This window comes from Schistocerca serialis, chromosome 3, assembly GCF_023864345.2.
Source record: "Schistocerca serialis cubense isolate TAMUIC-IGC-003099 chromosome 3, iqSchSeri2.2, whole genome shotgun sequence".
In the NCBI taxonomy this organism is placed as follows: Eukaryota; Metazoa; Arthropoda; class Insecta; order Orthoptera; family Acrididae; genus Schistocerca; species Schistocerca serialis.
In genome coordinates this window covers 800,514,632-800,531,097 of record NC_064640.1, presented here as the reverse complement: position 1 = coordinate 800,531,097, position 16,466 = coordinate 800,514,632, and the positions used below count along the sequence as shown (strand labels likewise).

The 16,466-nt window shown below is 37.4% G+C and overlaps 1 protein-coding gene across 1 annotated transcript in view; it reads right to left on the bottom strand.

The window, feature by feature from the left end:
* Positions 1 to 12,524: 12,524 nt before the first annotated feature.
* LOC126470643 (protein obstructor-E-like) overlaps positions 12,525 to 16,466 on the bottom strand; it is an 80,782-nt gene continuing 76,840 nt past the window's right edge. Inside the window, exon 5 of the mRNA XM_050098625.1 lies at positions 12,525 to 13,143. Coding sequence (XP_049954582.1) covers positions 12,993 to 13,143 — 151 coding nt within the window. The 3' untranslated portion in view covers positions 12,525 to 12,992. The remainder of the gene's footprint in view (positions 13,144 to 16,466) is intronic.

Sequence of the window (16,466 nt, the reverse complement as noted above, 5' to 3'; positions counted from 1 at the left end):
ATTAAAGTGTTTGTTCAGCAGTAAGTATATTATGTGGCAGAGAATTGCATATTTTGCAGCAGTATTTTTAAGGATCTTCGAATTCTTTCACTAATTTATTCTTTCATGATTTTTGTTGCTGGTAATGAAAACCAGTTTCAACTGAACAATGATATACTCAATCACAATACAAGACACAAAAATAATTTGCGTATAGACTTTGCCTCTTTGTTTAGGGTTCAGCATGAAGTTCTGAACTCCTGTGCTAAAATATTCAAAACGCTCCTGTATAACACAAAGCAAGAAATTGAGTATCCCTACCAACACAAAAGAAAATTAAAAACATGATGCCTCATAAGCCACTCTTTCTGCCAATTATCAGAATATCTAGACTAAGGAATTCAGGCGTTTTGTTAGCTACATGGAAATCAGGAGTGTATGTTATAAAACTGTATAACAAGTAATAATGTACGATTAATTATGACAGTATTTATACATGTAAAAATGTTCTCTTTGAAAAATGTCTTCATTATCAGTTAAATAAGAAGCTACTAGTAGGAGATAAACAGCGGCTGCGTAGTAATCTTGAGGAAGCAGTACTTTTTCTCAAAGTAGCAGCTATCTTACTAATTTATTAGATTAAATTTAAGTAGCATACGTTTGAATGATATTAAGCAGTGCAGTGATAGCCTATCGTTAATACAGCATACAGATTAAGTTTATATGATGTCTTTGTCTCATAGTAAACTATATCTTGACTCAATCCACATCCCTGAACGTTTACCTTCTTGTTGAGATCCACGCAACATGGTGAATGAATCATTCAATCAACTGGAGCAAACTTTGGGATGGTTCCTTTGAAAAATCAAGTGTCGTTTTACTTGCTCATCCCTCCCATTCTGAGCTAATGCTTCCTTTCTGATGAGCTGGTCAACGAAGAAACATTAAACGCTAATCCATCTTCCTTCCCTTAAATTTGCCTATAAATATTATTTTGAACTCTTTTTACCTATATTCATTATTCGTTATTTGGATCTTACAGTGTCATAGAATTACAGGGTCTAATAATCAGCATCTGTTCCTATATTATTAAAATCTTATTATGTTCTCTGTATTTATGTAGTTACGTAGCGAAAGTGATCTGTGAATGGATCCCAGAAATGTAAACATATCGTTTTCTGACAATACTGGAAATCATAGTCGTTGCATTTACTTACCTGTATTGTTAACTTCTACTCAGTTGTAAAATTACCGTAGACTAGCATGAGTAAGCGTAGACTACGGTAGTTTTCCTACTAGCTTTGGTAGTTAAGGTCGTACCCACGTTACCTGTATGTTGGGTGTGTTGCATAGTATCGGCCATTACCTCGTAACGACCGCTTTCTTTACGTATGCAATCAGTGTCTTACTAAATTCCCCTGAAAACCGGAAGTCGTGAACCGTCTAAAAACTGAGTGAGGATATCTAAAGGGCCGCATGACCTACGGAACGTTTTTGTTCTACATAGCATCCTCCTGCCTCTAACTTAAGAATAAACGGTATTTATAGCAAAATTGAAATTGGCAATACTTAATTTAGGTTTGCTGTGTCGTTCGAACAAGACTCAGCCAGGGCAAAAGCACCGCAGGCGCTTAGATGCGAGCTGACGCCAGTGCCTTAGAGACTCGCCACTTGCGCGAGTTCCACCACCTCCACGTACGGCCCTGAGGACAATGATATCGACTTCACCTCGGCCAATTTCCGGCCGAGTACAATCAGCCAATGACCGGACGGAAACGGACAGAAGCCTGCGAGGAAGATAGAAGAACAGCTCTCGCCCACTTGGTTATAGATCATCTTTCAGGGCTGACTTTGACAGGGAACGTCGTTTAGTGAACTCTTAGGACTGAACAGACAGTTGTAAATTGCATTTGCTATGTACTGTGAAGTTTACCTACGATTATTTGCATTTAGCCACTGAGGGCCTTTTTCGCGTTATATTATGTGCAGTGTGGCAGATTTCATTATTCAACAAGTCACAAAGATAAGTAAATCTTTTTAACTCATTTGTGTGACTTTGTTACAGATTTGTTGGAGTGTTGTAGAGTCTCCGCTATCCTATCCTGTTACCTGACCCTGGGGTATAGCTGTGTAATATTGGCACGGAGAAATTGTCTTAGCGGTGTACTGCACCAGAAGCCATTTCACGTACTCACAAACTCTGACTACTGTAACAACAGTGGCAACTCGTTGTCCACAGCAGTAGCGACGAGGCCTTTACAAAAGAGGCGACGAGGGTTCACAAAAAGGTTTTCTTCGAAAATAATTGATTTGTAATATGAATCAGAGAAATGTAGCAAAAATAAAGAAAACAATATAGCTTTAACGTATAGCGCTAGAAAATACAATTTCCTCAGCAAAAAGCTAAAATAAAAGGCCACAAAACAAAAATATATCAAACATCGCTTCAATACTTCTTTGAACTTATATACAACGCGTAGTGTTATTCATAAACAAATTTCGCATTTATCAGTTATAACAGGAAACTCTTGCTTTTGATCATGTTGAAGAAGGTTCTATTGAGTACAAAACAACAACAATAATTACATATATTTTTGTGTTAATGTATGTAAACTGTAGTTACATCGAAAGTATTTACTTTGGTTACATAAAAGCGCAGTAGTTGAGTGACAAACTAATTTTTGTTGCTTTTAAAATGCAATTTCTACTCTGTAAGGATATAAAACACACAATGGACTAACACTGAATAATGCGTGGTTCTAATAACGCACAAAATAAACAACCAAACAAACAAAAAACAAAGAAAAATCAACAGCTTCCAGTTTCTCTCTTATACATTCATTTATGTTTCTTTCCCTACAAATTCTACCAATACTACCGGTGATCCTAACATTTAGTACGTCATTTATGTACTGTACAAAACTACCGCACCGTAGTTTCGATAGAGCACAACTCTACTCCTACTACAGCAGTCTTCCGCACACTCATGGAGGCACACCAGACAAACATCATAATGTGATATTCATGTCGGGTCTCCAGCGGGAACATATCGTCATACGCACACAATATTTTGGTGGCCCATCTGACCGCCATCTTTCTCACCTTAAGATTGCGGCCAGATGGTCCGCCGAAATTTTGTGTCCGGATGACGATATATTCCGGCTCGAGTGCCGACGTGAATATCACAAGTTACTACGCCGGAAAAGTTTACGGAGCCACAAACATTGTTTCTGCGATGGTAGTGCTCCTGCTGTTGTCACAGAATACCGTCGGTGCTTTCCGACACGTCGAACTCCTGATCGTAGAATGTTTACCAGTATTTTCGGCACATTACTGAAACAGTTATTCCTCTTAGTTCCCATTTTTCTATTGAACGTGTAGTTCAACAACCTGTAGCGGAACAACAGCACGTTGCTGAAATGGTGAAGCGTAGTCCTACTACTAGTACACATGTTTGCAGGTCTGTGTGTTAAAATACGTATTTTTCAATTGATATTTTGTAAAAATTTTTGTATATATGTACACGTGTAAACCTGACAGTGTATTAAATAATACAGAAAAAAAACTATATATGTTAAATGTGTTCTATCTCAAAAACCTTTCGAAATAGGGGAGATGTCCGTATGAGGTGTTTGCTTCAAATGATTGTTCCTGCCATATCCCTGAATACTGACCAGTCCTTGTGGGAGACCCTGAATGTGTTTTGTCAATTTCATCTGTAATTGCTTGTGGTATATGGTTTACCTTACTGTGCTCTTTTCAGTATTGGACTTGTAAAATGCTGAGTTGGGAGATATTCTCTTCCCACGAAATGAACATAACGTCCCAGACAACAACTCTTCTTGCAATCAGAATGTCATAATTTTCACCCATGCATTACCTCGTTGGCTTATCCAGAGTTTGCCTTCCTAACTGCATGCTGGATTCAAGATACGAATGAACGGGTTGCAGCGGGCGGGAGATAGTCCTCAATTGCTGACTTTCACATAGCTAACATTGTTACTGAAGGGAGACATTTTTGAGTGCCGAGTCTAGATATCATGTCTTTCTTTCTCTCAATCTCTCTCTCTTTCTCTCTGTCTTTGTGAATCAGATATTTGTAAGAAGACGAAGCACCTTCTCGTCCTTTGACGTTCAACGACTTAGTGGAGAACGTAATGGCACTATGTCAGTAAAGACAGAAACCATTTTCTAAGGATGTACAATCTAATCTTTTAATGGCTCTCTCAGTATGAAAAAAAGTTTCGTGTGTAATTCAGAGTGTTTTTAGGACCTCGAGTGAAGAATGATTAAAATAAAGCTATCGCGCTTTCTCGCTTCTTCCTTTCATTTAACGCTCTGCTTAGACATGGTCCACTAGTTGGAATGAGTCTGGGGAGGCAGATTGAGGAGTGAGTGGCGTGAAGAGGACCCAGGGGGAAAGGTATAACCATGGCCTTCCAAAGGGAGTCACTCATAAAATGTAATGACCGTCCGGGGATTTGCAACTAGATTTTCTTGATATCGTGTCTGATTTCTTAGCAATATGGCAACCTATTCACTGTGAAAGCTAACGTCTTGACGGTACAAAAGCTATTATTTACAATTTCCCGATTCAGGTAGAGTCGTAAAGACCTTAATTAAAATGTTACTTGACTAAATTAATGTTCTCGTCATCGGAACCAAATGAGGACCAGCCACCATCGGATCTATATTCCAGGCTGACAAGGAGGTAAGACCAGAGAATCTAATACCTAATACTAAACAATACTAAAATACTTTAACCGTAATATGCCAAAAAACTATAGTAAGAACATTAAAAAGGGGTAATTTTAGCAGAGAATGTTGAATAACGAAATGGGTTGAAAATTCCTATGATTTTGTGGCAGGTTCCAATTGGTAGTGGCAAATTCACATTTCAGGGTGTTATTCTCAAGATAGACATTTGCATAGATCTTAAACGAAGACTTTCGAATATAAAATATCAATCAAGCGGTCGTCAGGTATAATCTAATAATGACATGAAACCTTCTAACTTCAAGAATGAACTTTCCCAGGGAATAGACATTGATCAGTTACACAACAGTGGTGTGACTGAACATCTCACAGCACATAGCAAAAGCATCGAAGGCAGTTTAATGAAAAGAAGCGAAAGTATCAGACGGGAAAATAAACAGAGACGTAAAAAATACATTAGGCATGAGAAAGAAAGTAAGAGAAAACCTTGAGTGAAATGAGACATACACATATACCGGAGGAGAAAGATCTACAGATATGGAGAAATTAATGGAGCAATTACACGTGACTCACAAATTAAATTAACATCAAGTATGATATACAAATTGCAGTGATGTTGAAAGAGAAGGGTGCTGCAGTTAAAAAAAAAAGAAACATGCTATAGCCATTACCATAACATTAGAGAAATGAAACAAAAGACTGGAGAAAGGAGATTACTAACTTCAGGAGTACAGACTGGAAAAAGCTAACACATATAAATAATTATTTATCACTCGTTAATATCCCAACAGTACTGAGGTCGTTCAAAGTTTGATCACAAGCTCATTTATAAAAAGAGGCAGTGGAGGAGAGGTGATTTTTTTTGGGGGGGGGGGGGGGGAGGGGAGAGAGAAGAAAAGGAATCAGTCGTGTCCTTCATCAAACCGCCAATCGGACAATTGCAGGAGGTCGTCTATGGAATCCACACAATACCTAAAACGAACCTCTCATTTTGCTTTCTTCTGATGTGCGTAGTTGTGGAAAATATTGACGTATTAAAACTGTGCAACCGGACAGGAGTGGAACGCCGACCTTAGCGTTCTGGTAAGAGCATTGCCCCTGTCAAACAGTCTCCAAAGAAGGCATACTCTGCTGCAGAGTGAACTGTTCATTCTCGAAACAACTGCTAGGCTGTGGCTAAGAAATACATCTGCGATATCATTTCTTCAATAAGTGCTAGTGCAACAAGGTAATTGGGAGAGCTATTATCAAGTTTGGAAAATAAGTACTGCCACAGTTGAAACAGTGAGTCGTATCTTGAGAGTTCAGCTGGTATGAACATTACGGGCAACATGCAACGGTATTATGTATTATTGAATTTGAGCTCGATAGACAGTATTTCAGGTAAAGGCTATAATGTGTAACGTTTCTTGTTTGAAAGAAGAAGTTGCAATATTTCTTACTTTCTGGTCACTTGAAGTTTTACAGTTGACTGCATATTTCTGTTCTAGATTAACTCCATGGCAGACTAGTTGAAGAAGGTGTCAAAGAGAAACAAATTATACTCCGCATATGGAGACATCACTATATTCTACCAGTCTGCTTTTCAAGGCTGATTGCAACAATATATTTCATTCCTCATGATGAAAAAATTGTGTTCACAAGAGAGTAGTATAGATCAGTTTTCATTCTAGCACGACATTTTAAATATGACAGTTAATCGAAAACTCAAATGCATTGGGTGACAACAAATGTCATCAATACATAAATACTTAACGAAGGGGTGCGAGAGTGAACCTCATATATAATTCTGATCACTTCCTTCAGTGCGATGAATACTTTTTGCCAAGATAGGGAGCTACCACAAAATATTAATCTATATGATATCAGTGGATCTAAAAGTATAAAATGCGTTAACTTACTAACTTACGTGTCCCCAAAGCAGGGGATTACTCTGGTGATAAAAGCAGCTGAAGTCATATTTTAGGAGTTCTACTGTGTTTAAATTAGTTTCAAAATCTACGCTCAAGAGGTTACAACATTCTAACCTGTTTGCTATTCCTGCTTAGTAGAGTGCATTAAAATATTATGTTTTGTCTATTGAAAGGTAAAAAGTTCAAAATAATTGAGTTTTCGAACACTTATAAGTTTGCATGTAGAACACGCAGATGACTTGTAGATATTGCTCTGACATGTTTGGGGAAAATTAGCAAAACCAAGAATATTTTATAGCATTCCAGTGCGACGAAAGTTTTCATGACACTAAGTAAAATGTTTGACCTTTTGATAAGGCTACCCCTGATCTAATGACTAAAGAACATTTTAAAATATATTTGTGAATATCACCTGGAAATGACAAAAATGAGAAATGAGTAAATAGAAAGTGAGAAAAGGAGTGAGATTTTGCTGCACCTCTGTGCATCCATATTTTAATTTGTATATTAAGAAGGAACCAATGTAAATGAAAGTAGAATTGAGAACAAGTAGGATTACAGTATTTCAAAATGGCTTATTCACTTTCCATCAAATTACAACAGATGCAGAATAGTTAGCGATTCTAATAAGACAAGGAAGGCTATAGAGGAAGTGAAGCAAGCTGGCACTTTAGCAAGTAACTTCAACAGAGTAGTCCATGTGAGATTAGTATAAGAGCCAGACAAACAGAAGCAGGGGAAAAACTCTCATCATACGTATTTTAATACGTATTTTGCTACTGTTTAACATCGTTAAATTTTAGGAGTACCAAAAATGCTAGCAAGAAGTTTCAGATAAAAAAATTCATCCAATATGTTAATCTCAAATTCTTCCACAATTGCAGTCAGAGAATTCAATGTTGTACCAAGAAGTACGAGTAGATGCTTACGTAATCTCATAAGGGCTGAAGCAGCATATAGGACTAAGTGCAGAAAGACATTACGATTGGAATAGTTATTTTACATATTGGCAATACTGGTTTTCGTGACTGTGTCGTAATGAAGGTTATACACATTTACCGCAACCACTCACAGTGTACATGTCATTGTTAACGTTAACGTAGTTGCGATATGTTTCAAGCCCCTGGTGCTCGTCATCAAGCTTCAAGGTACACAAAACTCTTAAATAATATTTTTGGAAACAAAATGCTACCAACTAAATTAATACCATAATTAAAATGGCAAATAACTTATAGATTTCGTTAGATGACAGTATGTTGATAATATAAATAACAGTTAAGAGTTTTGTCTGTCTATTCTGCTTGATGACGAGCGTCTGTGACGCGAAACATCTCACATATAATGCGAAACAACAACAGAAAGACATTGTGACTGCTGTGGTAAGTATGTATGATGATGTGATTACGTTACAAATATCATATATGAATTTAATTAGAGGATACACTTAGAGATGAAGATTTCGAAACAGAATGAGAACATATAGTGAATACTTCTAACGAGCTCATAGCCTAATGCTTTTATACAGTGTAAGTAAGTGTAACTGATCTCTCATCACTTGGGTAGGGTAGGTTATTATTTATGATCATGTGCATCAGCAAGAATAAACTGTAATTCCTTCTGCAGAATGACGACAGAAAAAAATTGGGTGACTGTTTAAACTCTCATTGAAATGCAGATTTTATGAAAGGGAAAGGCAACAGAAAGAAGTTAGACTATTAACCTTCATAGTAATCAGGCTACTCTCATTCTCTCTCGACATTTAAAGTGTTTGCAATCGGTAAAGTTTAAATAGCAGTTATCGTTTGAGTGGTAGAACGGTAAGTAGCCTAAATGTTGCTGTAAAATGTTAAGTAATAAGATAAGTTTAAAGCTTAAAATGCCCTCTATCAATAATCGCTAGCAAAACACAGGAACCTTTAATCAAATTCAATTAGCAGGAACTGCAGTGAATCAGGTTGATCCTTTGCTAAGCATTTCTGAGTTCCATTTAAAATATTTCCATCAGGAGGACACCCTCTCGCTAAATTTATACATACTATTATATTAAAGTCCCATGCCGTGGTTTTCCGTCGGTATGTCAAGGAACCACTGCACGGATTTTGATATTGTTGTCACTAATATACAGACTGCTTCACGAAGAGAGGTTGCGTGTAAAATTTAGTACCACTACGCCAAGCAAGTCGTCCGGCCTTAGATGCTTCGTACTACGCTTGCGAAGCCTGGGCAGGCGGGTAATGCAAAGTAGAACTAAACCAAGGATCACCAATTTAAAAGTACTACCAATTCTCGAACTGTTGTGAGATTGTAGGACTAGACACACAGAATGATTGTGGTAATGACAGAAACTTTGGAAATATGTTATGGGTTACTTATAAAACAATACATCAAGGACAAATTTTCGAAGATCACAAAATGAGGATTCTGGCAAAAAGTTTTAATATATAAAAACATTTACTATTTCTAAGATGTCGATTTTGTTGTCCTTCACGAAAGGGTGGGACGGAATCAAGAAGTTGTCTTAGCTGTCAATTCAGTGTGCTGCGCATTAAGATCAATGTATATCGATCAGTTTCAATCATGAGCATATTTCAACATCTAGAGATAGCATGGAGGAGCTTCCTTCGAAACTGTATACACACGAAATAAATCATCTGAAAGAGTAATAATTTTCCTTAGAGATAATTAAAAAATCTGGACTGATGGAAGGAACAGTTCTCCATGTTTTGGAAAAGTAGTTCTGTCAATGTAGAAGATTTTCCTTCTGATGTATCTCAGTTTGTCTTAAAACCCTGGAAGAAAATTTACCAAACATTCCAACATTTCAGGGAAAATCGATATCGACTGCTACTCGTCTTATAAGTTGTATTTATGATACACTATCAAGAATGCAGATCCGAAGTTGTACCACTACTTGCAGAAACTTAAACGCATTATTTTCAACAATCTGTACATATGACCATAAATTCGTCTGTGCGTTCGTAAATAAATAGGTTTTTATGGTGTAAGGTATTAGCAAGTGGTACATATTCTACTGGGAAGAGACAACAGTTTGTCCGCCTACAGTGTCATTTTCTTACATACTAGTGTATCAACAATAAAGTCCTCTACGTTTTCTGCACATCTTACTTTAACTACCATAAGACTCTTTTTCTGTGTCTCTTAAGAATCCCTTTCCATTATTTTCTGTCAAATTATTTGTTGCATCAGACTGACTGCTTGTTTCCTGATTCCATCTGTCAACTACTATAGTACATAAATCTCACACGGAGGTAGAGCTATCAGTCTGTAGAGATTTTGCAGAGCTATAAATATTAAAAAGCCGAGCTGTGCTCTTTCTACCTTGAATGTAGATTTGTCCACAGACTGAAGTTATGACTGTCCTTATTCAGTGCACACCTTGGTTTATTTCCTTTCTAATATATTTTGTTATAAATATTTCCTTAATCAACTATCCCTGTGGCATATTTTGAAGTCCTTTCCCATAAATTACTTACCTGGATACACCTAAGCTACTCTGTTCCTGCTTTTTCGTAAAGTTTCTAGAATTCCTGCATATTCTAGTCAACACCCACTCTACAGTGTTCGATGTCATTTTTACACAATTTCTTATAGTTTCTCCTGGATACACCGAATATGATTAACCTCCCTGTGAAAAATCAGATCCTATCTAATTAATACCGTAGTAATTCGCTGGTGTCACAAGTATAATACCAGGTCTCTCATTTGACAGTATCACTTGCGTAATTAAATGCTTTCTGTAGTCCTTTTACTTACTTTTTAAGAGCAGCTAAGTTAACAAGCAATCATTTCAAATGCTCTCTGCACTCTTGTAGTGATCAGCCAGTTTTTAATTATTTGAAAGTGATATTTGCGTTAACCTAATTGGCCACTGCATCTATGGCTATAAAAATCAACACAAAAACTCGTCTCAAAGTCAAATATGTTTTCTTATCTTATTTACGGAATTAAACTGCAAAATGTTTCGCAGTTATTGTTCTTTATCAAGCATACTGAAACATACTTTTTTCATATTTCACTTCAACACTGTGTTATCATCGAAAGATCGTGGTGCCACACCAAAGTCGGCATCGAGCATCAATACTACAGACATCAGTGACGTCTCGCTGCAATCCGTAATGACGAACGGGAGGTGCTCCTGGAGAAGGATGGCTCGCTCCGTCCTATATGTGGCTGCGATGAAGTGTCCGCAGCTCGTGGTCGTGCGGTAGCGTTCTCGCTTCCCACGCCCGGGTTCCCGGGTTAGATTCCCGGCGGGGTCAGGGATTTTCTCTGCCTCGTGATGACTGGGTATTGTGTGATGTCCTTAGGTTAGTTAGGTTTAAGTAGTTTTAAGTTCTAGGTGACTGATGACCATAGATGTTAAGCCTCATAGGGCTCAGAGCAATCTGAACCATTTTGCGATGAAGTGATTGGCATCATCTAATTAGGTCACCAATACTATTCAAGTCTCAGATAAAACTGTACTTTTGTAAATATTGAACTTGTACTTCAAGAGAAGTGTTTGTAATTGTGTGCATCAAGTGATGCTTTACTCTTCAAAGGCTGTTGTAAATTTTCGGCTTGTTCCTGTGTCAATGGATTGTATAAAGTCAAGTAAATCCTTTTATCATTCTTGCAATAAAGTGGACTAATGTTACACATCTTGTAGTTCCAATCAGCCGCCGCCCAAAGGAATCAAAGAACCCACAGTTATGACCGGATGATTGTAGTATGTCTGGCTGTGACGAACACTACATCGAACGTATTGTGTCACTTCTCTCTTCTAGTCATTTGAATATTTGTACAGGAGCTACAGTCATTTGACATCTTGTTAGTTTCGTTTTAAGCTCTTTGCACATTGATCGATAGAGTTGGCGCAATGATTATGAGACTAGACTCGAATTCGCGGGGAGCTGTCCCAATCTGGCCGTACAAATGTAAGTTATTTGCGGTTCCCTAAAATCCATTATGGTGGCTTGAAAAGGTAACAACTGATTTTGTTTGACTTTCTTGTCCAGTTCAGCATGTGTTCAGACTCCAATGGTCTCTTTGTTGACAAACTGTTAAACTGAAATCTTCCTTCTTTTACTTCTGTCTTTATTGATCTTCTAAAGTTCATTAAACACTTTGCACAGTTCCACAACATAAATCCGACATTCTGAGCATTTACGAAGCTCGTCCTCAATTTTAACCCACCCTAACGGGCAGAAGCTGATTTAAACATTCTCTAAGAGGTCTTCCTACAACATTTTCTTGAGTGACTACAGATATTCCCATCAGAAACTACTGCTATTTGTGAACTTTCCGTAGTCGTGACAGCTTAAAGCCGGCATACGTACAGCGATATCACTTTAAAGGTAACATCAAACATAAATGCAGAGTCCATATAATTTAGTTCGGTTACGGACATCTCTCGGGTATGCTATAATTTCAACAAACCGAGTAATCAGTGCAGTGGTTAAGACGTGGATTCCTAAACTGGAAGTGGACTAAAATCCCTTTCGAGCCACCTGCATTCAGGTTTTCTATGGATTCTTTAATGTATGGTACTTCAAATGAGTGTCTCGCTGCCTCGTTCAGTAAAGCTGGGGTCTGCTCTCTTTCGTATTCTTCTAAATCAGACATAGTTCTCTCTCTCCACAACACAGTCAGCTGTAACTCCCCTTATTTGTTATGTTGTACCTTGAGGACACGTAGCGTAAATGTAGTGACATGTAAAGTGACACATCAAATGGAAACGGGGAGAGACAGAAGCAAGTGTAATAATAGAGGAGATTTTACTTTAAACTTTCTAGTGTGTTTTTGCAACTCTTTCTTAATGAATTGTAAATCCAGTACTACTCATTCGCCCTGTTTCACACACACAGTCACATCAAATAACTATTTTGCGAAACTACAGGTATGAATATACGGTAATTTTCATCGGAAATTTGCATATGCTTTATTTATCGAAAACAAGATTATAATGCAATGCTGAATCACATGCATCTCTTAGCCTATTTGATAGTAAAATACGCTATAAATATAATGATTATTACTTTTAACATGACATCTGAGGCGCAATATTGAACATGTTTCGAATTTCCAGAAGCTTTAATTTGTGTTTTCTGCAGCATAGCTGTGTAATTCAATGAAAAGAAGCAAATGCAAGTGACAGTAAAAATCGATGTGATTGCTTTGAGATATGCAAATCGAGACGAATAAGTTTGTAAAACTTAAGGAACGTACGACCAGTGCAGTACTGCCATCACTGCTGTCACTGTCTTCTACCTTAACCTAATAGGATGGATTCGCTGGAAGGAGGGGCACATACAGGACGCAGGCTGCCCTCATTGTGAGTGTGGTGCATGAAGACTTGGGAGACGGTAGTTCCCGCGGCGGCCACTAGGCTGCGTCCTCCTCTTGCGACGTTGTCGCTGGGCGCTGCCGGCCTCCGTTGCGCGTTTTGTATGCCGATTGCGACTTCACCTTAGGTTTCGGGTGCTCCAGCGCGTATAGCTCCTCGTCTGTCAGCACGCCCTTGTACCAGTCCGCACTGAAACATATCGTACATACCGCTCTTAGCTATGATCTTCCACATTCGCCCACAATCTAATAAAATATTTTACTCCTAATTGCTTGAATCAATAAAAGATTCTGACAAAAAGCTGCAGTCATTGGGTATGTTTTGCGATATGGATAACGAATTTTGACTGTAGAGGCTGAAACATACTGATAAGTATGTCAAAAGTTTGGATTCACTCTTATTTATCCAGAATGAAGAAAGTTGCTTTACATCGTATAATATAAAATTATCTTACGTCTGACTTGGACAGTTTAACATGAAGCTTCTTTCAGGGTTTCAGTTTTGGAACAATCCTTTTTATAATATGCATAATTTGGCATAGCTCCAAAGGCATTTTATTTGTCAGTGATACAAATATAAGTTCGAAACAAAATCGCTTAATGCGAATAACTTGGCTTCAGCTGTATTATTTATAGATGTACTTCCTATTGGTGACATGTGAAAATTTGTGCCGTACCGGGTCTCGGCGCCGTATTTCCCACTTATCGCGAGCGGCAGAAATTTTTATATGTCCTAGGCAGTACACCTATACCTAATTTAGCTGAAACCAAGTAATTCGCATTCGGCGAATATATATCGAAGTAGTTTCGGAAGGCTAGGTAATCACATCATAGCTGAATAATAAAATGATTAATTTGTTGGATAAAAATCGTTCCCAGTTCACACATAATAGACTGACAGTTGCTATCAGACACAGAATGCTCAATTTCTTACACGTAATTCTGTGGTAGCTACTCATATGATCAAAATACATGCCACACTTAGCATGTGTGATAAACTCCAACTGCTTTATTTTGCGTAGTTTTATTCAATGACGTTACACGGGATGGTTCATGGTTATTCAAAATGGATATATTTAAGTGATCAAAACATTCCGTTTAGTGGCTGCTTTGCGTTTTCCCAAATGATTCGAGGCCGTATCATGATATTAATTAATGTAAGGCCGCTCCAGTTGCTGACATGTACTTTACCTAAGCCCACGATCGGTTTTGGCCTTCATATCCATGCCATCTTCAAATGGACCTGTTGAATATGCAGTTTTGGGATAAAAACACGCTTCAGACAAGTTAGGATAGTTCCTACTAGCACGCCTGTTCCATTTCTATGCACCTTGTGAAGATTTTTAAAACAACGTTAATTATACTGGATATTTTGTTATTATTATTAATTACAGTGCTATATTCATTCTCTAACTTGATTGTTGTATGTTCTATCATTCTGTTACGTCTATTTAAGTGTGTATATTATTATACATTCTGTGACATAGTTCTTTGGTACGCACATCTAGTTGGGAGAAAATAGAGAAACACACAAACCCAAATTTCTGTGTCTCTGCTGCAATTAAAATAAAAAGAATATTCTATTACAAAAGAGGAACAACTGTTACTGCTACTTCCATTATTAATACTTTTGTTAGATAACTAAAACCAATATATTTTTAATGTCATTTAAATCACATTTTTCAAAAAAAAAATACTATAAATTAAAGAATTATTTAGATAATACAAAGTTTCTAAATATTTAAAGTAAATAAATGCTAAAACACCTCTGTCGTTCTACAACACACTTTCATAGTATAATGCATGTTATTGGAAAGTAATATGCGAAAGATCCTTTACTTTCTAAGCTCGACTTTCTCTTCCTTAGAAAAGAAATGGGGACTCTGTTTTCCTGACAGACAAATGGGAAATCACGAAGAGAGTGATTGGGGGGGGGGGGGGAGGTAAAAGTATCTTTGTGATCATGACATCAGCTGAAAAGTATATGTATGTTTCTGTGTAGTGTGTGCAGTGTGTGCTGTCACTAGTGATGAAATGTGAATGAGCAGTAGGACACTGCATTTGTCACTATCAGTTAACTCATTTGCGCACTAGGCTTGATGAGCTATATGCCAGAAAAAAACAAATATTTTTAGCTTTCAGTAGCGTCTTACTCTTACCTTTTAACTGTGTTGTACATTGCTACATCGATTTGTCACGTGTGATACCAGTGTAAAATCATCTGTAAGTGAATCAACAAAAAACTAGTAGTTGCTGTTAAAAATCGACACTCTTGTGCCTGATGTAATGTAACACGACTTTTACTACACCCTTATTTTATCATTTTCTAATAGTTACGTTATTAATGAGATACGAGTTTTTATTACAAGCAGATAGATTGCTGCAAGTACTACAGTTACAGAGAACTGAAATAAATATTAGCATTACAAAAGCGAATGCTACCCTCAAACTCTTACACCACCAACACTACTATGGCTCATTATTACTATTAACTGTTATCAATAATAATTCCTGGCGCCTCATTTTTATTTTTCCTCTTGACTACGTAATCATCTGATCCAAAAGTACTCGATCTTGGAACTTGTAAAATAATACTGCCACAATACACGATACCAGGAAATCATTGTACCATCATTTTTCGGTTCTACGGGAAGCCTACAAAAAATGTAGGTTGCTCAATAGCGTACACCCCTCTGCACATAATTTAAGCAAGTTTCAGCCATGTGCAAATCATTTTTCGATCTAGTATTTACTGATTACATACTGCAGTTGAATGAGTCCATATTATTAGCCACAGGTCCCATGACGGAGAATATGAACACATACGGTACACTGAGTATTCCGAGACGCTTGAATAAGGGTTCAAACAAAGCTCGCAAATTCCATCAGACTGCCCACGGTGTCCTTTTCCTTTCTATTAATATCCCTTTGTGAAAATACAGACTTGGCCCAAAGTTATGATGCCACAGGAGATAATAGAGTGAAGATAAGGGAAGTACACAAGCTATCAGTGTCATTTATCATGGAGAATCGTGTTATAGTGGAGACATAAACGCTCAGTTTTTCCTCAAGATCCTGAATTTTGTATTTCCGAGACAACATTTCATCTATTACGCATCCTATGAATTTAAATTGTTTGACTTCTGCGATATTTCGTTCACCTTAGGAATGTCATTTTTATCAGATTTCTGTATCAGAAACTGCACATACTGTGTTCTGATGCAAATAAAATAAACAAGGAATTGGATTTACCCACTACCGCATTCATCATTTCCACAGATTTCGCGTCATTCACAACGACACTTGTTTCACTTGCAGATAGAAATTAAATTTCAGTCAACTGTCAAGTCTGTTGGCAGATCAATGATACAAACGATGCTCCGAACAGAATCATCAGACATTCACATTAAAATTTGTGATCTGTAAAGTCAAATGAATCAAGCCTGAAGATCTCTCCAGGACTCAGGATGGAATATGATGCTCTGCTATCCACACCTCAGACTATATTTGTCA